Source organism: Pseudovirgaria hyperparasitica (assembly GCF_010093815.1).
Source record: "Pseudovirgaria hyperparasitica strain CBS 121739 unplaced genomic scaffold EJ05scaffold_6, whole genome shotgun sequence".
Taxonomy (NCBI): domain Eukaryota; kingdom Fungi; phylum Ascomycota; class Dothideomycetes; order Acrospermales; family Acrospermaceae; genus Pseudovirgaria; species Pseudovirgaria hyperparasitica.
In genome coordinates, this window is record NW_022985554.1 from 1,564,995 (window position 1) to 1,591,648 (window position 26,654).

Consider the following 26,654-nt stretch of genomic DNA (forward strand, 5'->3'; position numbering starts at 1 on the left):
CTTCGTAGTACCTTGAGGAGACTTTCGACCTAATCCGCACGAGCATCGTCAGAGCACATCACTGTTCGCGCTGTTCCGACATGGAAGCCGTGCAAATTAAAGTCGCTTTACATATCCTTGGACACGCTGGTATACAAGCCTGCATCGTTGGTGAGATAGCATTGAACTACTACAACGTTCCGCGAGTACTCCATGTAAGCTCTATTAGCTATCTTAATCTACGCTGTGACCCAAATTATAGTAACTTCTGATAGGATGTCGAATTATGTGTTCCTGAGCATAAAGTATCAGACGCCTTAACGACCCTCGAAATCTCTGGACTGTTTCATGCGGAAGCAATTCAAGAGTTTGATATCTACAATGAGTACAAGCGTGGCTCACCAAGGCTTCGCACTTCTAGCTGGATCGCCCCAACTTGCACATTTGTGATACTCAGCGACACGAGTCATCATCTCGCTCCGTTGGAAAAGCACATCATCTCTCAGGAATCAAAATTGTCCAATCCGACATACAGCTCGCAATTGCTCGACATGATCTCCACAGACGATATCAATTCGCTTCCATTGCCCAAGCTTTCGTCTCTATTCAGTGGACTCTGTCAAAGATATGTTCAGACGAAAGATGATGTTGCTATGATAGCCGCTGAGCAGCTGGTGGACGGAACTGACATGAACGAGATGTGGTGCCTACGGCACCTCAACGGTGCGAGCCTTGAGGTTCGGGCGTTAGCATCTAGGTTAATCGATGAAAAACCGTGCCGCTTGGATGCGTTCTCTGGCTATAGTGTTACTTGCTTTATTGCAGATTCCGCAGCATCTGACAGGATTAAACGTCTTCCTGGATATGAATAGCAATCAGCGCGAACCACGTTCTTTCATTGGTACACAGGTGTTTATGAGTTAAGTCCATGTCGAACGGTGTGTAGGTCTTAGATGCAATAGTAGTGAACTTGTCAGCCCGAGCGACTAACGCCGCACATGCATTGGCTGCCCCGATGAACGTCTAATTGCTGAAAATTATATGGACTTCGGTCCAGTTACACTTTTTAGTTGGACCGGAACGCGCGCGTAACAAATTGATCTGATTTGCCGCAATACCCTGATGAAGGCATGCAAAAATAGTCCTTTTCTACTGCCGCCAATGGTTCACAATACAACGCTCAGCGCGGCGTCTACCTCACGTTTCACACAATCCGCGCCATCCATAGAAAGATCACTTTCATGGTAAGCACGCCAGGAGCCTTGGAATCTAGCCGACTATTAAGTAGCTCATCTCACCCGACTGAGAGACTAGACTCACTCTAACATATTATCTTCAAACAAAACCTTGCACTGTAAAGACAGCACATTGAGCCCCGCAACATCCACGACAACTCAACTTACGACACAAACGAAAATTCAATCATTGAAGCCTGCAGCTTATCGTACGACCTTGTTCATATCATGCGTCAAAGTAGGCTGAACGACGCTGCCATTGCTCTGGACCGAGTACTGGGTCATGCACAAATCCGATTCGGGATCTTCGGCGGATATGCTATCGGCGCATTAGGGGGTAACCGAGAGAGCAAGGATATCGATTGTGTCGCATCCGTCACAAAGCAGCAGATCATCAACATTCTTGACAAAAAAGAAGGCTTCGAAGCAGTCATGCAGAGCCGCCAGGACTACGTTGCTTTTCTATGGTCCGATAAACCTAACCGTGAAGGTGCTGTATTAGTCGAGATATTTTGTGAGCAATTTCCAGGTATCTTCTGCCTTTCTAAGCGCAAATATTGTGTTCGTTTGATGTACAACTATCTGATCCAACTAGGAGCGCGGTATTCAATGCGTAACGCCGAAGTAAGACCAATCACTATCAATGGCGAAGGGCTTGGCCAGGGATCGTCCAATTTCTTCGATCCTGTGTACATCTTCAAGGGGAAGCTCCGCGCTGCTGCGTTGCGAAAAAAGTTTCATGACTCGGCAGACCTACGATGGATCGAAGGGCGTTATAGTGCACAGATTCACGAGCGACGTTCTGAACTAAGTATGCTGTACATCGGTATTGCTTTGAAACGATACCCAGAGCTCGATCTGCTGTTCACACGACTTGGTGTCGACGTCGAGGCTTGTAAGAAGGCCGCAAATGAGGTAGATCTGGAAAAATTACCAGCACCAGCACCAGGTGATGTTCAGGGTGGTATACTGGGCTGATATAGCGCATTATGGAATAAATCAGTCCGATTGTGCAAGGCCAAAATGGCTAGACAGTACAATACTCATACCGCACTACCATTTCGATGCGTTGGTTGTTACATTATTGTCCCAATTCCTTTACTGTTGCTTCTTCTGAGCCGCAGGACCCATTTCCTTGCTGAATGCAAAGTATGACACTTCGAGACCAGCAACAGCAGAAACACCGACGTATGCTAAGAGAAAGAGAGGAAGGATTGCGATGAAGCCCATGAAGATACCTAGATTTTTAGTACCGTGGCACAGATGAGAGAAGTTTTGGGAACACACCTGGGGATAGAAACATGTACTTCTCGAAGAGTGGGAGTGAGTCGTTGGATGTTCGGATACCAAGGTCTCTCTTCAGCTCAACGTGCAGGGCGGACATCCCGTCATCCATCTCATATTGCCCGTATACGTGCTCTTGCTGTGAGAGACCCGGGTCATCTGTTCTGGGCGGAGGTGTTGTGGTATATATGACTGTAAAATTGGCTTCGTCGTGGAGGCTTTGAATGACAGCGTCGAGGAAAATGTCTGCATTATGATTAATCTAGTGGCTTAGAACAGTGCCTCGAATGGAGATTTGATTGAGACTCGGGGAGTCCTTACCGTTTTGCTTGAGACTCGCCATTCTCTCTTCTGGATATTGAGCGAGGTTCATGAATTGTACCTTGATCACCCTTGGATAATTGTCCGCAAGTGAGATGTATCCGTCCGCAGCATTCACCTCCGTGACACTCGCTCCACATTGTTTTTTCAGATATGTGGTCATCACTTCTGCATCCGTTCCTCCAACTACTTCTGGTATCGTCGTCGACGAAACTATCTTTTTGTTGTCTCTTGCAACGTAGCGTTGTAGATATGGTGCTGCAGCCGCGCTGGCATAGTCCGCAGTCCTCACGTTCGGTTGCGATACAACCACGTATGACTTCGTTGTGCACCCTTTCAATACATTTTGCACCTGTGCTGTAACGTGCGATTCTGTCGTTAGTTGCGGAACTCTCGTTTCGAAGCCATCAAGCTCTCTATGGCCAGTCAGTTTCGGTGCTTTCAGAGATTATCAGCGGGCAGCTTACTTCGACGTCGAGAACAAGAACAATGGCGACGTATCCTGGAATGCGAACGCGAGGGCCAGAGATGAAAGGGTAAACGCTCCTAGCCGTAGGAGACCCATTTTGTCTTTGGTGATGCTCTTTGTGATGATGATGTTGCAAGCTTCCAGCTTCACGGGCTGTGCAGGCGGAGGTGGTTATGCCGTTTCTGGGCTAGACTCGCCCTAAGCCGAGAACGTTTAGTGGCATGGAATGATCTATGGATTTGGATGACTTCACTAGAAAACCTTTATTTCTAAGCTATATTGGCCTGAGCGTTTGGAACAGAGACTTCAATTTCTTGACTATTGAAGATCCGTCTGAGCTACGAGCCACAAAGAACAATTGACTGATGATTCATATAGCGAATTGCGAAGCCTTGGTGTAATAGGCGAAGTGACTCACACTGATTCTTCGGGGGCTCGTGCCACGGGTGGCGGTGTTTGTAAAGACTTCCGCCGAAACAGAACCTTGGAAGTCTACAACAACAACGTCGCCACAGCTCCTGCCATATCTCATCGTTCATATCTGGCTGTCGCTGAAACCCAGGAATTTCTATTACAACTTTATAGTCTACGTCATAGGATCATATCACTTCGTTTCGCAAAGATATACCAATATCAAGTGACGACTCATTTAATCGTGGAAGGGCCAACCCACGGGAGCTGCAATCTTTTGCTAATATGTCTACTACTGGCCCAGAATCGCTACCGGCGGGCCCTGCGGACAGTACCCGAAGACGGGCGAGAAATCGTCAAAGGCCAAGTCGCACCATTCCAGATGCCCAGGATCAAGGAGAGGACACAAACGTAGCGCGACAAGTTCAAAGTCGTGGGAGAGATGGCGTACGAGGACGGCCAGGCAGAGGCGCCCACACAACTTTGAGACCAATGAGCGTTCCACCCGTTCCGGAAAGCCAACATACAAGCCCGAATATCTCCAACAATGAAACGCGAACGCCGCGGCAGTCAGGTCCGCGTCGTCGCGGCGGTGGTCGTGGTGGTCGTGGTGGTCGAGTGGACACCCATATGGACGAAGGACGCAATTCACGAAGACAACGAGGCGAGCCAGCTCACAATGTGAATACTTCTCAGACCTTTCAAGGAAGGCGATTCGGTGGTCAATTGACAGAAGCGAATAGCAGTATTGAAGCGTCGGCCGACACAAGTCTATCGGCCAATGCAACAGCTTTCGTTCCTGGTCAACCACATGAATCTCGTCCAATTCCTCCGGCTGCAGTCCCTCCACACAATCTTCCCCGTAAACGAAAAGCTTCGAAATCTACGGCGCCAGACATAGCTACCAGGATCCACGAGGACATCGAGAACCACCAGTACGAATGCGCTATATGCACCAATGAAATCCTTCCAAACTCGAAAGCTTGGTCATGTAGGACATGCTGGACGGTCTTCCATCTGAGTTGCATCAAGAAATGGTCAAGTAGAGAAGGCTCAGCAGTCTCACAGCAGCCACCTGGTCAAAACGGCGAGCTACCTCCGCCTAGACAATGGCGATGTCCTGGTTGCAACCTACCAAAGGACGATGCTCCGAAGGCATTTACTTGTTGGTGCGAAAAAGAAATTGACCCTAAACCTCTCGCTGGTCTTCCCCCTTTCTCTTGTGGGCAGACTTGCGCCCGGGATCATCTCATACCTAAGAAGTGCCCCCATCCATGCCCATTGAGTTGTCATGCGGGTCCTTGTCCACCATGTACACATACCGGGCCCACTCAAGAGTGCTTCTGCGGTAAGCAATCCGCCACACGGCGATGTGTCGACACGAATTACGAGTCTGGATGGAGTTGTCAGCAACTGTGTGGGAAGTCTATGTCGTGTCGCGAGCATGTGTGCCCCCGCAAATGCCACGAAGGTCCTTGTGGTTCGTGTGAGATCAAAATTCCTGCGCGGTGCTATTGTGGTAGATCAGAAAAGGCGATACTGTGCATGAATCAGGGCCAGCCCAAGCCAAGCCAATCAGCAGAAGAAAATTGGGTTGGCACTTTTGATTGCGCCAGCGAGTGCAAGCGTCTCCTTGATTGCGGTATCCATCGATGTACTAAAGGATGTCACCCCCAAGATGCAGATGCCTCCCACTGTCCTCGTTCACCTGATAATGTTGATCATTGTCCATGTGGAAAGACAAAGCTCGCGGATCTCAGTACAGCACTTCGTCAAAACTGTGAAGATCCAATACCGAATTGCAATGAACCCTGCCATACAACGTTGGCATGCGGCCATACTTGTGAACAGACATGCCACGGTGGGGAATGCAGTCCTTGTATGAGACGTGTCTCGATCAAATGTCGTTGCGGCCGAGTCGAGGCAGCAACGGTGTGCCATCAAGGCTCGTATTCACAGCCCCAATGCAGACGGAAATGCAAAGCATTGCTCAACTGCAAACGTCACGAATGCGGAGAACATTGCTGCCCAGGCGAACAGAAAGCAGCGGTACGGACGAAGAAGAAACTAAGACCCCTGAATACAGCGCCGCGGCCAATGGACAACGACTTTGAAGCCGAACACATTTGTACACGCTCCTGTGGACGACCGCTTGGCTGTGGTCTTCACAATTGTCAGGAGCTATGCCACTCTGGACGATGTGGTAGTTGCCCTGAAGCAATTTTCCACGATGTTGCCTGTCATTGCGGTCGTACTGTTCTTCAGCCGCCTCTTCCTTGTGGTACCAAGGTTCCAGCCTGTCGTTTTGAATGTACGAGAGTGAAAAGCTGTGGACATCCGCAAGTTTCCCACAGCTGCCATACAAACGACGAGGCATGTCCCAAATGTCCGTTTCTAACAAACAAGACTTGTTCTTGCGGCAGAAACGTTCTAAAAAATCAACCATGCTTTCTGCCTGAGGTGAGATGTACTGAAGAGTGCGGACGAAAACTGAAATGTGGATCCCACAGTTGTCGCAAAATATGCCACAAACCTGGAGATTGCGAGGATTCAACATCCGGGTGCCAGCAGAAGTGTGGAAAGGAAAAGTCCTGTGGCCATCCTTGCTCAGAATTATGTCACTCTCCGTATGAGTGCAAAGAAGAGAAGCCATGCGACTCAAAGATTCTGATTACATGCCCTTGTATGCAGCTAAAAAAAGAGACCCGATGCAATGCGACAAAGACGAATGGGGGAAATAATAAGAAAGAATTGGATTGCAACGATGAGTGCGCTCGGTTAGAACGAAATCGCAAACTCGCTGCAGCTCTCAACATCGACCCTGAGACGCACTCTGACGATCATGTGCCATATTCCTCGGATACCCTCAACATGTATCTAGCCAATTCCATATGGGCTTATGCTCAAGAGAAAGAGTTCCGCATGTTTGCTGCAGATGCGGAGGCGAGGCGACTGCGGTTCAAGCCAATGCAAGCGCCACAGAGAGCTTTCATTCACTGTTTGGCTGAAGACTTTGGTCTTGATTCTGAAAGTATGGATCCGGAGCCGCACCGGCATGTTCTGATATTCAAAACGCCACGCTTCATCATGGCCCCTATGAAGACGCTGGCGGAGAGTGCGAGGATTAGACAACGTCAACGAAGCACCGTCAGTACTGCTGCAAAGATTATTGCCCAACCTGCTGCTCCCATTATCCGACAGAATGCTAGCAATACGGTTGATGAACCGTATAACGGCTTTGTCCTGACCAATGCTCGCTTTGCGCTAACAGCCGAGGAGCTACGATCTGCGCTCAAGACCGTCATGGACCCGAAGTCTGGTGTAATCTTCGATATAACTTTTCTACCCAACGAGGATGTTGTACTAAAAGCAGCTTCTCGGACGTTGATAGAGCATGATTTAGAAGTTTACCTCAGGTCCGTTAAGCCCGGAGTCGCACGCACAGTTTCCAATCAGAGACTGGGCAGCATCGAGCTTTGCCGCCTGGATCCCTCGTCTAATATCACCCGACGCGAGTCAGACATAACAAGCAATGGTGGCTGGAGTCAAGTAGCAGCCAAGGCAAATTCTACGGGCCGATTTGTGCGACAGGTGCCAGTCATTGGATCTGCCAGTTCCTTTACTGTTCTTAGCCTTTCGTCGAGAAATAAGAAGCTACCAGTATCCAAGAGAGAGGAGAGTATCGTAGATGACTGGGAGGCTGCGGAGTCGCTGGAGGAGGAGAAGGAGAAAGTGTCTGCTAGCGCTTGTAGTGAGGATGTTATTGAATCCTCCCAGATCCATGGGAATGACAACGCTGAGACGGCGAAAGCGACAGAGGAAGAAGTGAGGTGAAGAGATAGAAACCTATAGCGCAGACCTAGGCTGTAAAAGAAGCGGAGGCAGCTTCACTTCGTCCGAAGGACTGGCGTGTTGCCATTGCAGTGATGTCGATATTAGCGTATAAACATAGCCTTGAAGTCAAGGCAGTGGACCTGATAAAGGCTGTACATATTAGCTGGATCTCAGGGCGTTTTCTGATAGTATGTTCTCGAAGAAGAACGCAAATGTGGTTGATCTCAAGAAAACCGGCCATCATTGTACTGCATCCAGGACAGAAGTCACACATGTTGACAGCCAATATCACCTGCCTTTTTATTGGCTGGTCCCGATAGTTCTAGAAGAAGCAGACTGTGGGTCAGGTTTTGGGCACGAGTCGGAGCTATTGGTCACAGCTACCTGGCACCCTTGCTGCAGTTAGCTTGACCCGCGTTTCGAAGATGCCACCTTGGACATATGGTTTTCGTCTGCCGTGTACTGTACCGTAGTATTTTCTCATGTCTTCACCGCAGTGATGCTTAATATGACATTGTCTATTATTCTCATCCAGTAGTACGTCGTGATCGAGATAATACCTCCCTACCATCATTACAGCTCGTCGAACATCCGAGCCGCCGATCTGCGCCGCCCCTCAACCTTTCCCTCCCTCACTGAGGGTCTGTTACACTACCAGAACCACTCTGCAACATGGAGGCCGCTTACGCTCGTCCAACAAGGGAGACTTTGGAATTCTTCCAAGTCTCGGAGCAACATGGCTTGAACGAGGAGCGCGTAGAAGCCCTGCGCAAGAAATATGGGAAGAACGGTAACTGCGAGAAGAACTCGTTCCTCGGCAACATGAGAGCTAATAGTACATTTGCAGCCTTACCTGAAGATCCACCAACTCCCTTATGGGAGCTCATACTAGAGCAGTTCAAAGATCAACTCGTCATAATACTTCTTGGATCCGCCGCGGTTTCATTCGTCCTTGCGCTCTTCGAGGGTGGCGACGATTGGACCGCTTTTGTGGACCCTGTTGTTGTAAGTTCCCTGTATACGTATGTTGAGTAGTCGAGAAGCTGACTATCCCACAGATCCTGACGATTCTCATCCTCAACGCCGTCGTCGGCGTATCGCAGGAAAGCAGCGCCGAAAAAGCCATTGCTGCACTCCAAGAATACTCCGCGAATGAGGCGAAGGTCATAAGAAATGGGGGTATCAAGCGTGTAAAGGCTGATGACCTGGTACCTGGTGATGTCATTACCGTGGCTATAGGAGATCGTATTCCCGCAGATTGCAGATTGCTCTCCATTCAGAGCAATAGCTTCAGTGTAGACCAGTCCATCTTGACAGGCGAAAGCGAGAGTGTTGGCAAGGATACTAGAATCGTCAAAGACAAGGATGCTGTGAAGCAGGACCAGGTCAACATGCTATTCTCTGGTACGACTGTGGTCAACGGTCATGCTAACGCTTTGGTCGTTCTCACCGGAAGTAACACTGCCATCGGCGATATTCATGAAAGTATCACGTCACAAATTTCGCAGCCTACCCCTTTGAAAGAGAAGCTCAATGACTTTGGCGATGTGTTGGCCAAGGTCATTACTGGTATCTGTATTCTCGTCTGGCTCATCAATATTCGTCATTTCAGTGATCCTTCGCACGGAAGCTTCACCAAGGGTGCCATTTACTACCTGAAAATTGCCGTGTCACTTGGTGTTGCTGCTATTCCTGAAGGTCTCGCAGTTGTTATAACTACCTGTTTGGCCCTAGGTACTCGGAAGATGGCTGCCAGGAACGCCGTGGTCAGAAGTCTTCCATCCGTCGAAACACTTGGTAGTTGTAGCGTAATATGTTCCGACAAGACTGGGACTCTGACGACGAACCAAATGAGCGCCAACAAGATCGTCTTCATCAATGAGTCTGGTACAGATCTCGAAGAGGTTGACATCGAAGGTACTAGCTTCGCTCCCGAAGGACAAATATCTTTCAAAGGAAAGGGCCTCATAAATGCTGCTGCCACATCAGCCACTATAACGCAGATCTGCGAGGTCACTGCTCTGTGCAATGAGGCCAAGCTCTCAATCGATCCTAAGACGGGCAATCACAGTGTCGTGGGTGAGCCTACTGAAGGCGCGCTTCGTGTATTGGTAGAGAAGGTTGGGACTCCTGTCGCAGATGTGAACGCGAAGCGATTGGCTGCATCTCTCTCTGACCGCCTACATTATTCCAGCGCATACTATGAATCACAGTATCCCAAACTCGCCACCTATGAGTTCTCTCGCGATAGAAAGAGCATGTCAGTCCTGGTCCAAGGTCGAAGTGGTCCAAAATTGCTTGTCAAGGGAGCCCCGGAATCCATTCTGGACCGATGCACCCACGTCCTCGTCGGAGCTCAAGGCAAGAAGGAAAAGCTCAATCCGAAGTTGGCCAACCTCATCAACCAAGAGATTGTTGAATATGGTAACCGAGGTCTCCGTGTTATTGCACTTGCCTCTGTCGAGGATATCGGGTCAAACCCATTGACGAAGACAGCTAAATCGACCAAGGAGTACGCACAACTCGAGACCAAGATGACACTTATTGGCCTGGTAGGTATGCTGGATCCTCCTCGACCAGAAGTTCGCCGTTCCATTGAGCTATGTCGCGAGGCAGGCATACGTGTAGTGGTTATCACGGGTGACAATCAGAATACAGCAGAGGCGATCTGTCGACAGATTGGTGTCTTTGGTGCAAACGAAAGTCTATCTGGTAAGAGCTACACTGGGCGACAATTCGATGCTTTGTCCGAATCCGAAAAGCTCGAAGCAGCAAAGCGAGCATCACTGTTCTCTCGGACCGAGCCGTCTCACAAGTCCAAGCTTGTAGATCTGCTTCAATCAGCCGGAGAAGTTGTGGCTATGACTGGTGATGGCGTCAACGACGCGCCCGCGTTGAAGAAGGCCGATATTGGCGTTGCTATGGGCTCAGGTACTGACGTAGCCAAGCTGGCCGCCGATATGGTTCTAGTTGACGACAACTTTGCAACTATCGAAGGTGCCATTGAAGAAGGGCGATCCATCTACAGTAACACACAGCAATTCATCCGGTACCTCATATCCTCCAACATCGGCGAAGTTGTTTCGATTTTCTTGACCGCCGCAGCGGGTATGCCTGAAGCTCTTATACCTGTACAACTCCTCTGGGTCAACTTAGTCACCGATGGTCTTCCAGCGACAGCCCTTTCCTTCAACCCCCCTGATCACGATGTCATGCGGAGACAGCCAAGAAAGCGCGACGAGCCACTTGTCGGTGGGTGGTTATTTTTCCGCTACATGGTCATTGGTACCTACGTAGGTGCAGCAACCGTTTTCGGATACGCTTGGTGGTTCATGTTCTACTCAGAGGGTCCACAGATCAACTTCTCTCAGCTTGTAAGTTCCGAAGTATGCATAAGTGTAGGGGGCTCAGGTTCTAACTCGAACCAGTCTAATTTTCATCAATGCTCGACCAAATTCCCTGAGATTGGATGTGAGATGTTCGGAAATGATATGGCTAAGTCGGCATCAACGGTCTCTCTGTCAATGTAAGCTCGATCTTCAAATCGTTGTGCTCCCACACTAACATGCCAACAGCTTGGTCGTCATTGAGATGTTCAATGCAGTCAATGCGCTCTCTTCGTCCGAATCTCTTATCACCCTGCCTCTCTGGAAGAACATGATGCTCGTCTACGCTATTTGCCTTTCCATGGCTCTCCACTTTGCACTCTTGTACATTCCTTTCTTGCAAAGCTTGTTCTCGATCGTGCCACTGAACTGGACCGAATGGAAGGCTGTTTTATATATCAGCGCTCCGATCGTCGCGATTGATGAGGTACTAAAGTTTGTTGAGCGGACATTCTTTATGAAGAAGATCGACATCTCGAACCTCCAAGCTGGGGTAAATGGCAGCCTGCAGAAGAAAAGGAATTGAGCGTTGGATTGGCAGGGGCCGGGCCACAGCGCGAATCCTGTCGTAGACTAGTATTGCAATGCTATAGAAACTAGACACATAGCCAGATTACACAAGACAACTAGAGTAAAGAATAAAAGAACAAAGGGCATTATGCGCCGCAGAACCACGCCGCTTAGGAAGATTGTCTGATATGCCTATACGCAGTTATAGCTACACATACACACATGACCATTGTCGTTCTCCATGTCTAGTAGGAGATTTTCAGGTGGCGACCTAAGAGTCCAAATAGGGAGTCGGCACGAAGCAGAGAATCGGGAACGGGGACGGTATGTCAGCGCAACGGAGGCTCAACACCAAGGAACTAAGTCGAACGTTGAGATTTTAGGCGCTGGAGATTTCAAGGGTGGGAGGTACTGTGTGCTCTGCTCTGTACGCTATATGTTGTGTGTTGAATGATACTATTTGTATGGCGTGAGACTGGTAGAGAGGATGCAGTTGGGGAGTACAGCATCGAGGACGAGGAGGGGGAATGATGACAGGAATATTGATAGGTCATTACTTTGATGACTAGGAGGTGGAGGCACAAATCGACAGGTATGAGATGAATATCTGTCGTTTTCGCTCCTTTAGAATTCGAGGCGGCTAACCTCGCATTTATCCGAGCCGCCGATCAGTCTTCTGGTGGGTGTGGAGGTAGTAGGGCTTGGACGCTAATTAATAGGGATCGAGTAGGCAGAGACCCACTGGTTGGCAGGTGCCACATTTGCGCCAGGAAGCAGCCATGTTTATTATATTAAAGCACCCGCGCCCAAGCTTCTTTCAGTCTTGAACTTGCTACCCGTGTGAATTATATTTTGACTAACACGAAACTTCCATTACCTCCTTCTGCGCTCGGGACAGTCGTTATCTGTGCACCGTTTGGCCACGAAGAAGATACGCGAGATCGGAGTATTTACGCGGGCTTTATCGCCAGGGAGACTAGCTACAGAAGTGGGGTTGTGTTGTAGGTGCGAGGTCTGAAAACGGTGAGTGTGTTCAACGACATAGCATGATGGTAGAGATCTTTACAAGGAGATGCCCTGGTGCTTTGTTAGTAGCCTCAACCTAGCATGCGGGTTTCCACTATGCAAGATCTTGCGTGGCTTTCACATGAACTGTCCGATTCAAGCTGATATTGATTATTTAGCATCTATCACAGCCGCGTCATGACTTCGATTCGTTCTGGCGCGCCACTGGCCAGCACAGCTAACGTTACTGAGCCTCAAGTCGCTCTCCCCCACCAAGAAGGTGATGACGCTGATACGCCCTCGAACATTAGATCGCACAAGGAAGACAGGTCCACCGCCTCGTGGTCCGAGAGAGATGCCGAGCTTGGGATTGATGGATTACAGGAGAAAAATGAGCTACAGGATTCCGCCGACGAACAGGATCCTAATGTAGTTTTCTGGGACGAGCCGATTGATCAGGACCCTAACAATCCAATCAATTGGAAAGAGGGATGGAAGTGGATGAATATTGCGGTGCTGGCGATATGTACACTTATCACGCACGAACTCCTGGCAACACGCCGAGGACATAAGCTAATATGATACAGACCTCTCGCCTCGAGTATGTTTGCTCCGGGTGTTCCTCAAATCATGCGGGAGTTCAACACCTCCGACCCAAAGCTCGCCACTTTTGTCGTTTCTGTCTATATTCTCGGTTTCGCTTTTGGGCCACTCCTAGTCGCGCCCCTGAGTGAAATGTATGGAAGGACAGTTTGCTACCATAGCTGCAATGTGTTGTTTGTCATATTCGCAATTGGCTGTGCTGTGTCGAACAGCTATGGCATGCTCGTGGCGTTCCGTTTCCTTATGGGTTGCGCCGGATCTGCACCACTGACTATCGGTGGAGGTACTATCGCAGACATGATGCCTCCCGAACGCCGTGGGTCAGCTATGGCTATCTGGGCCTTGGGGCCCTTGCTTGGACCCGTTATTGGACCTGTCGCCGGTGGGTTTCTGGTTGAAGGTGCAGGGTGGAGATGGGTATTCTGGCTGCTAGCAATTGTCGTAAGTCTGGTACGAGTGCCTACTGTGGAATATACTTACTATCTCGCCAGGGCGGTGTCTTTACAGTGCTTGCATTTCTCTTGCTCCGTGAATCCTATGCTCCTGTCTTGATCGGACGCAAGGTAGCTCGCCTTCGGAAAGAGACCGGAAATATGAATCTACGCAGTAAGCTTGACAACGGACTGACTTCCAAAGAACTGCTCAAGCGTGCTCTTGTGCGCCCAACCAAGATGCTCTTCCTCTCACCCATCGTGTTCCTCCTTTCGCTCTACATGGCCGTTGCCTACGCCATCCTCTACCTCCTCTTCACCACATTCACATTCGTATTTGAGCGGAGCTACGGCTTCAGTCCCGGCAACGTCGGCTTAACCTATATCCCCATTGGTATCGGCATGATTATCGGCTTAGCAGTTCTAGGAACACTCAGCGATCGTCATATCAAAGCGCTAATAGCCCATGGCGTGACACTTCAACCGGAGCACCGGCTACCTTATCTCTTGACTATCCCAGGGGGTTTTTGCATCCCCCTTGGTATGTTCATATATGGCTGGACGGCGCAATATCAGGTCCATTGGGCAGTACCGTTGCTTGGCACTATTTTCGTGGGCATTGGACTGATCAGTTGCATGGTATACTCTTTTCCTCCTGAATGATCTTGCCAATCTACTAACATTCAGACAAGATGTCTATTAACACATACATGATTGATGCGTTCACGCTTCACGCTGCCTCCGCCATGGCTGCCAATACCGTGCTGCGATCTCTAGCCGGTGCGCTACTGCCGTTGGGTGGCCTGCAAATGTACAATGCTCTAGGATTGGGTTGGGGAAATAGTTTGATGGGTTTCATTGCGCTTGCCCTCGTACCAGTGCCGGCGGTATTCAAGATCTACGGGCCGTGGTTGAGAAATAGGTTCTGGGTCGAGTTTTAGAGGGCCAGAGGATCAGTGTAAACAAGTGACACTTGCATTACGTTGCATTGCAGGCGTTGGGGCATACCGAGCGTGTCGAGAAATCCACTGTAGACTTTATGTAATCATGATTGATGGGTGAAATACCGTTTTTGAGCGACTGAGTCACTGTGGTAAAGCTGCAGTTTGTACTGCACGGCCTCGTAGGTCCTTTGTCGTGTTTGCATGCCTGTACAGACGATGCCATCCCTGCCCCTGAACCATCTTATGTCAAGAGACTGGGGCCATGTGCAATGTGATGTACTTCGTTTGATTAGTATGGTGTACGATGTGGGCGGCAAACCTGGCAATTCTATGACAAACATGCAAATTGCCAGCCTTCTCTTCTCTAACTCATCAACATCATTTCCATCCCATCACATATTATATAAGACATGTAGGTGGGTTCTAGACAGCTTACACACCAAGCCTGACGACACCATCCAGGAGAGGTGTATGGTGTATGGCAGTAGCTTTGCCGGAATCAAAGCCCTGGCCGTGTTCGCACTCCCTAAACAGCAGAAATTTTATCTTTTCCCTCTGCCACTAGCCAACGGGATTGGAGGGAGGCCTGACGGCTGTGCACTGATCGTGTAGCGCCGTAGACCATAGCGTAGCTTGGCCCGAAGCAGCAGTGTGTATGTGTATAGTGTGAGGGGAACTGACTGTCGTCGCTGTCACTCTTGTAGTCGCTCCTCAGAGGTACCGACCGAGCCATTCGAGACCCTGATGATAACCTACAGATCAATGCCAAATCAATCAGATCAGTCCTCTGGTCCGCACGGGTAAGAGGGTATAGGGTGTTTCCTTCCTCCTACCTTGTCCCCTCAAAACAGAGCACATAAACAGCCCAACCGGCCTATCCCTCCCTCCTCTGCCCCCCTCCGCCCCACTAGCACCACCACCCCGATCAAGCCCCAACTCGGCCCGAAGCTGTTCCTCGCTCACCGCGTCAACGGCATCGATCTTATTCCCTAGCACGAGGAAGGGTACCGTGGTGGTGCTGGCCAGGCACTCCAAGGACAGGGCCGAGTCGAGCGCGGCCTTGGCCTGGCGGAAGCGTTCGTGGTCCTGTGCGTCGACGAGGAAGATGACGGCGTTGATGGGGTGGATGTGGGTGGCGGTGCGCCAGGGTTGGGGCGTGTGTTTGTACATTAGGCCGCCGAAGTCGTAGGGGGTGATGGGTGTGGAGCTGATGGTGAGTTTTTGGGGGGTTTTTGCTGCTGTGAGGGTGTGTTGTGAGTTGGTGAGTTGGTGAGTTGGTGAGTTGGTGAGTTGGTGAGTTGGTGAGTTGATGTGTCTTGCGTGGATGCTTCGTGTGCGTTTTCCGGAGGGGGATGTATATGTTGTATATTTCAAATCGGCGGACTCACAGGATTGGGCATCTGGGGATGGCGAAGTTAGTTAGCGTGCAGCGGGTATCTGAATCGGAAGCAGCAATTCATGCAGTCTGTCTGGCATTGAGGGGGAAAGGGGACATGCTTACTATGTGGCTTTGCGGCCATCTGCTCTGTCCGGAGGACGTGGAGAAGGGTCGTCTTGCCGGAGTTGTCGAGTCCGAGAAAGAGGACTTTGATGTCCTTCTCTACGAGGCCTAGCCAGGAGAGGCCATTGAGGACTATTTGGAGGGGACGGTACTTAGTATTTATATCTGGACATGCTGGTGCTATGGTTGTAGTTGTTGTTTTCTGGGATTGAGTCATGACTTACACCTAAGGTAGACTAGTTAGAAGAAAGGTTCTAGGGAAAGGGTTTGAGTGGGGTCTTCGTACCATTCTAGGAACCACATGGGTGCATGTCTGGGGTCTCGACGTGGGTAGGGGAGATTATGGCTTAGTTGTTGCTAATAGGCTGGATGTACTTATTCTAGAATTTGCTCGGGTTTCTTTTTTTGTTCTACAAGTCAGGGCTCCTATGACGTATGTGGCTTCATACCCGCTATGCTAGTTGATCCATCAAAACTTCTCCATAAACAAATGTTCCTTGTTCTTGAATGCGATGATACTCCGATATCCCTATTTGATTGCGCAGGCTACGTAGAAATGAAGCGCGCGGTATCCGAGCGGTATACCTCTGCCGTATCGTGAGGCCACTGTCCGGCTTGGAAAAATATGTAAACACAATAGGGGTAGTGTGTTCACTGACTCCAAAGGCATTACATCACCTAGTACAATATCTACTCAAGCGACTCCCTGGAAGACGACATGTTCAAGTTTCTGCTCGCTAGACTTGCATAGTCGTGCGATAGTGAAGCCGATAATATCACGACATGTCTCTATTTTACCCCGTCCTAAATGCCTCTTTTCCATTTTACAAACTCATCGTACGGCATAACAGTCACGATTCAAATCTACAGACCTCACTCACCGTGCCTAGAAGAGAAGAACAGGACGTTGATGTCCGCCACAAAAATATCCGCTAACCACCCGGCATAAAACCCTCGATAGCAACGATGACAATCGCCACTACCCCATGCCGCTGCTCATCATCACCATTCAATAAACACACCAAACCAACCACACATAGGAAGGCCAAATATACTTCCAAGCACAACCACCACCACCACCACCCTTCGGCTGCAATGGTAGTGCTAGCAAGGCAATAGTTGTGTTGAGCGAGGGCTCACATACTGAATCCATGCGTCTAGCTCCGGGAGACTGTTGTGTGTAGACGTATTGCTTCTGGAACTGGGAGGGAGGATAGGGATGGGAGGCGTGCTATATATATATTAGTGTAAGTAAGTAAATCAACTGCCGGGTAACACCGCCCCTGTCACACGCATTTGTCATGCATTCACTATCCACAAAACATGCATCTGTCTGCTGGATCAGTCAGTATCATTGTGCGACTTACCCGGCAGTGGTGCCTCTCCTTACATATATATCTATCCTCGCACAGAGTATACGGCTACTCTACTCGCATACCTACAACAAGGCATTATGGTTCCGTCTTCGACGGATGGGACTTGTGACGACGGTAGACAGAACATTGGTCCGAAAGCCCCATGTGTGGCGTGCGAAGCGGTGGAAATGTTGGTGATGATCATTGGTATTGGGGGTGGATGGTGGGTAGTAGCTGGGCGCGGGTGGTATTTGGTGGGGAGTATACGATTGTAAGAGTGAGGGCGGAGTTGTACTGTGGGGTTGGGGAGTGTGAATTGTGATTCTAAATGCTGTGAGTATGAATGGAGAATATGATAGTATGTATGCATTATGTCCAGCTATGATAATGACGACCATCACCACGGTAACAAACTATCAAAACCCTGATGATGAATAGCGTATAGTGATGCTAATCATCACCATCATCACGACAGCATAAAGACACATGTCCCAGAACCCTGCGATCAGAAAAAAGCAATCATTCCCACACATAGTTGTCGTGTAGTGTAAACAAGTGGGAGACACTTAGACAGCATAGTCTTCCATACCGATGTCCCTTGCACATGTTTGCTGACGAGAGGAAGAAGTTTTGGGGCTTGAGGGGGTGGTATATATATGCACATCTGTAGCTGTTCTGCGTGTGAATAGACTAGACGAATGCCGGGTACGCATCGTATCACACGTCATGCTCGCACGTCACGTTCGCCGGGTTGGATCGTGGATGAGACGTTGTAGCTGATGACAGAGACAGACATATCTTCACTTTTCAATGTGTGATAACAATATACATCATGTCTGAACAGCGATAACGTGCACCACTAATGTATAACAACGATGAGCAACACTACTCCCTTGCTCCCTCCCTCCCTCCTCCACATCCCAAACACCAAACAAAGCACCCATTCGCAGCACATGCACATACTCCTGGCCCCAAGCATAGATGTGAAACGTTCCTAGGGGCTTATAATTGCATCCCGTTAGCGCTTAGACGGGCGGTTGATGTATCAGAGTCTTATTGCTGGTGAGTAGGATAACAAAGCAAGATAGAGTAGAGGAGGGGGATATATATAGACAGATACGTGTATATAAGCACGCGTGAAGTTCCAGCTAGATGAATAGCCGGGTACGTACATACGTACATACGTCCCGCCTCGTGCTTCCACGCCTCATGCTATGGAGGGTAGGAGAAGGAGAGAGGCAGGGAGGGACAAGCTACGCACAAGACTTATAATAACCCAGACCTCGTGAATAATCTAATCTCAACGAGGGCACAGTGCTTATATTTCTCGTTCCACGGCCACTGCCTGCGGATCATGTGGATATGGTGGTGGTGGTAATAACCATCTTCACCATTTAATAACATTACTATAGGAGGAAAGTCCACTCAGCACGAGCGAGACATATGTACCGACGTCGATGCCTTGAGGTAGTGTGTGGGAAAGGGGGTTGTATTGGGAATCTAGTGATGGCCGGGGGATAGCATGGTAGTATGATATGGAAACTGCGGAGATGGAAGAAAAGGAAGATGGGATAGGCGTATGACGAGTGTTTAATTGAGAGGGAGAGGATATGCTCGGAATGCCGGGTAGGTGTGCTTTTCACACAGTCATATATTCAAAGTGACGCACATTTCTGTGAAAGGGGTTCCACTACACTCGACACAAGTATATATAAATAGATGACTATAAGTCCCGTGGACAACTCAATCACTCACAGCACCCAGAACATAGAAATCTATATTTCCGACATCAATAAGGATATCCGCGATGGATGGCGTGGACCAGGCTTGCCGGTTTCTTGTGTGCTTTGTCGGGCGCCTTCCCGTCGCGGTGATCTTTCGACCTTGACAACAACATGATTATGCGGCTTGTCGCGCTGCTGCATTGCTACGAGTGTGTGATGATGGGTAGTAGCTTTTGGTGCTGATGTGCGGCATGTCTGTGCAGTGATGAAGGCTTGGGTATAGTGGTGATGATGGTGATAGCCATCTGGGAGCTTGTGAGAGATTCACGCATGCAATGTTGGATGAGTGTTTTACCCCCTATTCACAGCCAATCCGAGGCCAGTCCAGCCAGGTAGATGCCTGGACGCACTCGATTGAGGACGAGAGCCAGAAGACTCGAAACAGAATGAAGCGCTGGAGTGCTCTTCCTATGCTAGTCTCACCGCCGCCGTTACTACTTCTGCTGCTCAAAGATATCCAGCGAGGCTTTCTAGTCCATGGCGTTTGAGCTAGAGTCTCGTGGCCTTCTTGATGGAAAAATGCTCTTATCTCTACTGGTGATTGCCGTGCGATTCCACGATCCGAAAGCGCTGCCTCCGCCATCGACAACATCCAAGTCTCGGCTCTTGTGGCTTGTAGACGAGACGTCGCGACTCGTGAACGAGGGGGCTCATCTTAAAATAGTCGTCACCTGATATGAGTGCGCTTGACAGAAGCCACGGAATGGGGCGGTCTGGGGCGAGACGTCCCGTTGAAGCCACAACCTCGCAGACCGGGCAGGGCGTCCACGATGTTCTGCCTTCCTCATGCTTTCAGCGGCGTTGCTAGTGGCTGTTTGTCACAGAGTCAGTCAGTCAGTGGCGCGCTCGAGAATGTGGCGATGGAGTGAGTAGTGAGTGGATATATAATTGGCATTGAGTGGAGTCGGAGCCGTGGTGGACTCATCTGTAGTGTACTGTAGTAAGTAAGATACGTACGAAAGGTAAAACAGGGCGAAGTCTGGAATCGTGGTCGCGGCAGCACCATATCTGATATAGTGGACGGCTACATGATGCCATGCAACAGGGTATCAGTACCGGCTGGCAGCGCAGTACAGTACAGTGCAGTACTGCCATGAGGCTCCCCTGTTTCAGAACGCGCCGTGACAGTCTCTGGGCGCGATCGCCGATAAGCGAAATCCAGACTCAGGCTGGCAGTGCGCCAGCAGGCATGTGTTGAACGGTATCTTTCACGGACAGCACGTCGCGCCATCAGGAATGGAATGGGAAATGATTGTAAGAATAAGCTCACGGAGAGAAGGCCTCACAGCGTGACATCGCGCAAGATGGATGAATGAAGTCGATTTGTCGGTCCCGGGGCGAGGTTGGTTGCAACGTCGCCAAAAGGGAATATAATTGTGCTGCCTGGGCGGACGGGTTCTATGCAAGTCTGGAACGTGTTGCGATGACGCCGGTTCCGGGTTCCTGGGATCGACAGGGAGGGCCTGGGCGTAGGATATACGAACGTGCAGCTTCTTACGGGCGTAAGGGAACGGGCGTAAGAGAGCGCACGCGCGGAGGAGAGAGGAAGAGAGAGAGAGGGCGGGCAGTTGGTTCGAGGCTGGCAAAGCAAAAGCGCAATGTGCGGATTAGGAGTCTGCGTTGTCCTTTTGTGATGACTTTCCAAGGTTTTGCTTGCTGATGTGATTGAGATGCGCGTACAGTCAAGCTCGCCGAAGCTTCTCTGCTGCTGCGTCTTCATCTCGAGTTTGCACCACTACAGATGTATTAAAATATTACCAAGCCTACCCAGGGTCCTCTTTCGTGCCCGTTTCAGCCTCACGATTAAAACTGGAGAAGTGAGCGTTATATGCGATTAATGCCTATCGATTAGAAAATCTCCTGAAATGGCCCGGGCTGCTGCTGACTGAGACTGCTAGGTGGATGAGGCTTCCCCGCCAAGAGACGGTGGAGTTAAGGCGCGCGTGGATTGTGCGAAGTCCGAAGCCGCTCTCTCTTACTCTCATCGCTTTCATCACAGTCATAAATAGGCTGATTGATCTATGTAAGCACTATTTTTGCTTGGCATCAATTGTGTAGCGAACTGGATACAGTCGTAGAGTGCGTGCTACCGTACGTACGTCCTGACATCATCAGGCATGCATAGTTTGTTATACTGAAAGAGCCGTGCCTATGGATGAAATTCACCATGTGTTTTGCACCTGACGATCGGCAGCCAGCCACGCGACGAGACATTTTCCAGCCTCGCCGACGATCTCCTTGTGTCCGCTGTCAAATCGCGATTAGAAATGTTGCAAGGAGAAAGACTAGCTCGAGGATAGATTGAACGGACGTCAACGGTGAATTTAGAGCGCAATTCGCAGCAACGGCGTGATTGGTTGGCTGTGCAGGATGCTCAATGCAGATTGGCTACCGGCCATCGTCGATGGCACCAGGATGCGATGGAAGGGTTAGGCAGTACTAAGAAGTAGTACATGTATGCCACGAGTCTCGAGAGAAGCTTCTCGGAGCCGTGGACCCTGGGGCGCTTGCAACTAGAGTGGCCAGCAAGACTCCAAGACTCCAGAACTCCCAGGACTGGAGGTTACGTTACATGTAGAGGAGAGGCGCGTCAAACCAAGTGACGAGACGTCTAGAGGGGCCTGGCGACGCGCGCCTCGTAGCTGGCTGGTGTCATCGTCCAACCATCAACGGGGTCACGGGCTGTAGCAGAGAACCGCATTGCCGTCGAGAAGATGATATTGTATGCTTTCTAGCGGTAGCACCGTCGTCTTCTGCTTCTGATTCTTCTCCGCATAGGATGATAAATCATGGTAATATCACATGGAATAAATAACAAAGGGTGTTAGCGGCACTCGCACGCTCAACGAGGCTTTTTGTCCGACCGGCGTCCCTGGTCTTGGCTCGCTCATCTCTTGACACTTGAGTGGTGGTGGTAGGCAATTGTGATCGGCAGATCGGCAGGCCGCATGTCCCCTCCCCGCATAGAAGAATAGTGATATAGATGGCTGGCTCATGAAAAGTGTCTGAGATGGATCCAAGTGAGGAGGTCGTTGTAGTAGAAGGGTAGAACGGCCAGACTTGAAGCGGTAGTGTTTGGAAAGTATAGCTTGCAGACCGCCTCCGGAACTGGCAAGCAACCGAGAAGCCACTGACGATGGTGTTCTTTGGGTGGTGGTTTGGATTGATGCGTGGGGACAGCAAAGAGAGATATGCCTGGTTAGTCGACGGCTTTGGGTGCGCGGCAATAATAACATTAGATTACAGCCTGTGTCCTTGTACCTTTCTGGCCCCGTCGGAGACAGAAGTCGGACCGAGAGCGGCGAGTGGGCGCAGATATCAGCATAGCGGGCGCAGACTCAAGTCTGATAGTCGGAGAGGAGTGGCTTACGGAGAGTATTGTAAAGATGGATGGTACCTGGCTAGTTGTTCTGCTAAAGCACGTTATCGCTTGATCGGCGCCAAACTCAGTAGCACAGCGGACGATCCCGAACGCTCTCGACCCAGCGGTGTTTGAGTCGCGGCCTTGTCTTTTGTGTTCTGACGGCTGTTACATTGCGGTCGGTCCTGGACAAAGGGCGGTACGGTAGCTATGTGGGTGGATGTGGTATTATAGTTACTATCATTATTATGATTGTCGTTGTTACTATCATTATAGTAAGCCATGTCGCACACCAATAATAACAACGATAATTAACATCTCCAACGTCAAATGCTGCTGCTGCACTACCTCGGAAATATTCTGCACACTGCACACTGCAAACTCCCAAACCGCAAGCTGCTGCAGGCTGCAAGCAGACTCGAACAGTATGGCGCAGGACAGGCAGGACAGGACGGCATGGTAGGTAGGTAGGTAGGTTAGTTAGCTTTTGATCGTATATCGTATCCAAGACCAGGTGTAATAAGCCGAAAAACAATCATATCATATGTCATTTTGAGTGTATCAGATGAGATGATGAGATGAGTAGTGTGTGTAGTTACCGTCACAGGGCCCCATGTCGACCGTTGACGCGATCATAGCGGGTTGGTTTGTTGGTTGGAGGAGGCAGACAGTGATTTATTCGGGGGACGAGGAGACGCCAACCTTGCGGCAGGCTTGAAGGGGCTTGGGGGCTTGGAGGGGGGGAGGGAGACTTGATTAGGCTGGATTAGGCTGGATTAGGCTGGAGTAGGCTTGGGTAGTTGACACAACTTCAGTCTAGAGCGCGTCCAAATCCTGGGCGGCTCCCCGTGCGCTCTCAACGCCAAGACCCACTTTTCTGCCCTCCGCCTCGCGCTCCATTCATTCATTGATTCACTCATTCATGGGTTCATGCTTTCTTTCTTACACGAACTAATCATTACTTACTACTTACTACTACTACTTACTGTCTACCATGCTCTTGTCGTCATAACACACCTACTACTACTACTACTACTTACTACGCTCACTAATACTGTAATCTGTAATCTGTTTGTTACCCACCACCCTTCAACTCTTCTTCTTGGCCCTCTTGACTCACCACCACCTATCTGTGTCCACTCCCTGTCTCCCTCTCTCTGCTCATTCCACCTTGCTGCTCGCATTGCTTGCATACTTCACCTCCCGTCGTTGCTTGCGACCACTTGCATCCTCCGTGCCAATCACATCCCACTCGGCTTCCCTACTTCCGCTTCCGACCACTTCGAAACTCGTTCTTGCACTCGCACTCGACTCGACTCGAACGCTCTCCCATACACTCTCTCGTTGCTTCCGACTCTTCAGCCGTGGCGCCCAACACTACTTCTACCAAGGACGTCCAACAGCTGCATCTCACCAGGATCCAACTCCAACTTGGAACATCGGCCCCTCTTCGTCTTGGAAGCAGATCTCTCCAGCCAGGCAACGCTGGAGCAATCCAGGAATGGAGAATGGCGGGGTGGATTTGAGCAATAGGCCACCTGACTCCTTCGCCCGCGAATCTTTATGCTTTTCCGGTCCTGAACCTGGTCTTGTCATCCACAATGGTGACCCGAAGCATCATGAGCAGCAGCAGGAGCTGTTCGCTCACGACGAAAGCCGCGCCATCGAGAATCTGATCAAGTTAAAGGCCCGATTACGAAACTTGGCCGGTTCGGACTTCTGGGAGCAGATGACGGAAGGACTGGCCAAGATGATGGGTGCCCAGTATGCCTTTGTTTCCAAGCGTATCGTGACCGACGACGAGAACGCTGCTGTTGAGATGCCTCCCATTGGCATGCCTGGATCTTGCCTGATGGGTCTCGCAATCTACATTTCAGACGGTCTGGCAATGGAGAATCGCATGACAAACTTCAAATACCACGCCTACTCATGCCCCTGTGCATACATGCGTCACGACAAGGTCTTTGTCATTGCAAAACACCTCGAGGAATTCGTTGTCGGCAACCCAAATGTGCTCCCTCTTCCCGCAGAATCCTATATTGGTATCCCACTCTTCGCCCATGGAAAATGTATAGGCCATTTTGGGGTCATGTGGGGCCCCAAGGAGTCTCACAAGAGAGGCCTCGGTTGGGCTCATATGGAATTGCTGTTGCATTCTGTCGAAGACATGATTCTGAACCGGATGCTGGAGAAAAGAGACTTTAGCGAAAATGTCGTCGATGCCATGAAATGCGGCCATTCCAAGGTAATACCTCATGATGCAATCGCTACAGCCACTCAATCACTCAAACCGTACGCTCGAAGCCTATCGCATGAATTGAGAACACCGATGCAAGGCGTGGTGGGAATGCTTGATGTCATGTACGCCACCGTACAAGATGCCGTTCAAGAACACCGGGACCTCCGTGTGCGCAAGGTCTTTACTGACCTGAAGAAGAACATTGAAGACATTCAAGGTCAGAAACATATTCTATCTAATATTAGGGCCCTCACTGATACCTCCCAGATTCATCACGCCGTGCAGTGGAAGCTGCAGACAATGTAGTGCACGCCTATGACATGAATATGGGCGTCCCTGAGACTCCCGCCACTCCATTCGACGACGACGAGCCACGATCAGCCGTTTTGAATCTGCCAGAGAAGAGGCCAGATATAGTTGTTGCCGGTAACAATATGCATCTCAATCTCAAATCAAACAAACGAAAGCGGGAACCGACGTCCTGGGACTTTGGACCTGCTCCAAAAGTTCGTGTCCCAGTCTCTCCTCAAAGCTCACGTGGTCGAAACAGCTTCGACACCCAATATGCAGCCAGTCTGGCCGAGGATGTCAGTGCATCCAGACAATCGCATCACGACGACGCCGAAGCTTATACCAGTCCGAAGAGTGAGCCAAGGTCGCCTGTCTTCGCCACGGAACGCAACATCGTTCCTGGACTCCGACACACCAATCTTCCCGATGTGCTTCAATACATCATCAATGACTCTCTCAAAATAGGTGGCAGACCTGAATCTGCCATCGCAAAAGAAACGGAGAATGGTGAGATCATCGAGGTTCACACGAGGTCACCAGCTGGCGAAGACAAAGTCAAGATCATCGAATGGTCGGTAGCCAACAATGTCCCAGATTCCATGTTGATTGATGAGCGAGAGCTGGGCAAGATGATATCTTGTGTTGTTCTCAATGCCATCAAGTTCACCGAAGAGGGCAAAATCACCATCACGGCCCGTCTCAGTCATCGCAATCGATACATCATCATCAACGTAAAGGACAGTGGCCCAGGCATACCGACCGCTTTCCACCCAAACCTCTTCAAGGCTTTCTCACGAGAGGACGACTCTCTAACACGACAGAGCGAGGGTCTCGGTCTCGGTCTTCTGGTGGCCAAAGGTCTCGCCCGTAAACTTGGCGGTGACATCCGCTGTGTACACACAGAGACATACGGGCCTGACAAGGGATCCGACTTCGAGATGCGCGTGCCCTTGACGCCGAGTGACGTGTGCAGTAGGCCATGCTCACCGTCAGGCTCTATGAGCCCTGCCACCCGGTCTCGCACTCGCACTCCAGGAGATTCAGATGAGCGTCTGCAGACACCTGCCTTACCACCTACTACGACCAAAGTCCTCACGGACTTGATACACGAAAGCCGCAACGACTCACACCATCCGAACCCTTCTCAGACCTCCACATCATCTCCGTCTCTACTCCGATCTCCCCGAATTCCTGCTTCTCCATCCCGCCGGCCAAGCGCACCTCAGATGTCCCGAAGACTCTCCACCAAAAGCACCTCGGGAGGTAGTCTCGCCAAGCGCCACCCGTTGAACTTTCTCGTTGCCGAAGACAACAAAATAAATCGCAGCATTCTTGTCAGCATGCTTAAAAAGCTTGGCTACTCGTCAATTAAAGAAGCATACGACGGTGCTGACGCTGTTCGAAAAATGACCGAAGATACTCAAAATGGCCGTCATGTAGATGTCATCCTGATGGATCTTTGGATGCCGTTCATGGATGGATATGAAGCCACCGAACGCATCCTCGAGATGGGCAATGGTCCGAAAGACCCCAAACCTCCCACGATTCTCGCTGTTACAGCCGACGTTACGGACGGAGCTCTGGAACGCGCTGCTAGGGCGGGCATGAAAGGCTTCATGACGAAGCCCTACAAACTTACTGATCTTGAAAGACTTATCGTTGAGTACTGCGCACAGCAAACCAACACCGATACCACATGAACTGACACGCT

General features: G+C 50.2%; 10 protein-coding genes across 10 annotated transcripts; 6 read left to right on the plus strand and 4 right to left on the minus strand.

Annotated features, from left to right (window-relative positions):
- EJ05DRAFT_344187 (uncharacterized protein) lies at positions 1–1,297 on the plus strand. Its single transcript, XM_033740942.1, has 2 exons — positions 1–194; positions 255–1,297. Exons 1-2 carry the CDS (start codon positions 81–83, stop codon positions 849–851), a joined length of 711 nt encoding a protein of 236 aa, XP_033601825.1. The 5' UTR covers positions 1–80; the 3' UTR covers positions 852–1,297.
- On the plus strand, positions 1,113–2,335 carry EJ05DRAFT_344195 (uncharacterized protein). Its single transcript, XM_033740943.1, has 3 exons — positions 1,113–1,223; positions 1,294–1,743; positions 1,810–2,335. Exons 2-3 carry the CDS (start codon positions 1,443–1,445, stop codon positions 2,190–2,192), a joined length of 684 nt encoding a protein of 227 aa, XP_033601826.1. The 5' UTR covers positions 1,113–1,223; positions 1,294–1,442; the 3' UTR covers positions 2,193–2,335.
- On the minus strand, positions 2,313–3,672 carry EJ05DRAFT_510202 (BIG1-domain-containing protein; the record flags this gene model as incomplete). Its single annotated transcript, XM_033748158.1, has 4 exons — positions 3,287–3,672; positions 2,820–3,235; positions 2,502–2,744; positions 2,313–2,452 (listed from the first exon to the last, which is right to left on the minus strand). The coding sequence occupies exons 1-4, from the start codon at positions 3,382–3,384 to the stop codon at positions 2,313–2,315; spliced, it is 897 nt and encodes a 298-aa protein (XP_033601827.1). The 5' UTR covers positions 3,385–3,672.
- Positions 3,673–3,984: 312 nt separating this feature from the next.
- Positions 3,985–7,533, plus strand: EJ05DRAFT_492666 (uncharacterized protein; the record flags this gene model as incomplete). Its single annotated transcript, XM_033746050.1, has 3 exons — positions 3,985–4,309; positions 4,373–7,450; positions 7,511–7,533. The coding sequence occupies 3 exons, from the start codon at positions 3,985–3,987 to the stop codon at positions 7,531–7,533; spliced, it is 3,426 nt and encodes a 1,141-aa protein (XP_033601828.1).
- A 420-nt stretch (positions 7,534–7,953) lies between these two features.
- Positions 7,954–11,558, plus strand: EJ05DRAFT_344288 (calcium ATPase). The gene is made up of 5 exons (XM_033740944.1): positions 7,954–8,323; positions 8,381–8,538; positions 8,592–10,907; positions 10,962–11,059; positions 11,109–11,558. Exons 1-5 carry the CDS (start codon positions 8,206–8,208, stop codon positions 11,443–11,445), a joined length of 3,027 nt encoding a protein of 1,008 aa, XP_033601829.1. The 5' UTR covers positions 7,954–8,205; the 3' UTR covers positions 11,446–11,558.
- A 677-nt stretch (positions 11,559–12,235) lies between these two features.
- EJ05DRAFT_475594 (MFS general substrate transporter) lies at positions 12,236–14,531 on the plus strand. The gene is made up of 5 exons (XM_033743834.1): positions 12,236–12,452; positions 12,614–12,973; positions 13,022–13,478; positions 13,529–14,107; positions 14,161–14,531. Exons 2-5 carry the CDS (start codon positions 12,633–12,635, stop codon positions 14,407–14,409), a joined length of 1,626 nt encoding a protein of 541 aa, XP_033601830.1. The 5' UTR covers positions 12,236–12,452; positions 12,614–12,632; the 3' UTR covers positions 14,410–14,531.
- Positions 14,532–15,186: 655 nt separating this feature from the next.
- Positions 15,187–16,216, minus strand: EJ05DRAFT_485406 (Arf-domain-containing protein; the record flags this gene model as incomplete). The annotated part of the gene is made up of 4 exons (XM_033745448.1): positions 15,187–15,812; positions 15,914–16,087; positions 16,138–16,139; positions 16,200–16,216. The coding sequence occupies 4 exons, from the start codon at positions 16,214–16,216 to the stop codon at positions 15,187–15,189; spliced, it is 819 nt and encodes a 272-aa protein (XP_033601831.1).
- A 629-nt stretch (positions 16,217–16,845) lies between these two features.
- Positions 16,846–17,638, minus strand: EJ05DRAFT_485407 (uncharacterized protein; the record flags this gene model as incomplete). The annotated part of the gene is made up of 4 exons (XM_033745449.1): positions 16,846–17,003; positions 17,054–17,144; positions 17,281–17,311; positions 17,352–17,638. The coding sequence occupies 4 exons, from the start codon at positions 17,636–17,638 to the stop codon at positions 16,846–16,848; spliced, it is 567 nt and encodes a 188-aa protein (XP_033601832.1).
- A 3,920-nt stretch (positions 17,639–21,558) lies between these two features.
- Positions 21,559–22,381, minus strand: EJ05DRAFT_344401 (uncharacterized protein). Its single transcript, XM_033740945.1, has one exon. The coding sequence runs from the start codon at positions 22,286–22,288 to the stop codon at positions 21,851–21,853; it is 438 nt and encodes a 145-aa protein (XP_033601833.1). The 5' UTR covers positions 22,289–22,381; the 3' UTR covers positions 21,559–21,850.
- Positions 22,382–23,914: 1,533 nt separating this feature from the next.
- On the plus strand, positions 23,915–26,643 carry EJ05DRAFT_437930 (uncharacterized protein; the record flags this gene model as incomplete). The annotated part of the gene is made up of 2 exons (XM_033741809.1): positions 23,915–24,869; positions 24,920–26,643. 2 exons carry the CDS (start codon positions 23,915–23,917, stop codon positions 26,641–26,643), a joined length of 2,679 nt encoding a protein of 892 aa, XP_033601834.1.
- Between the last annotated feature and the right edge of the window lie 11 nt (positions 26,644–26,654).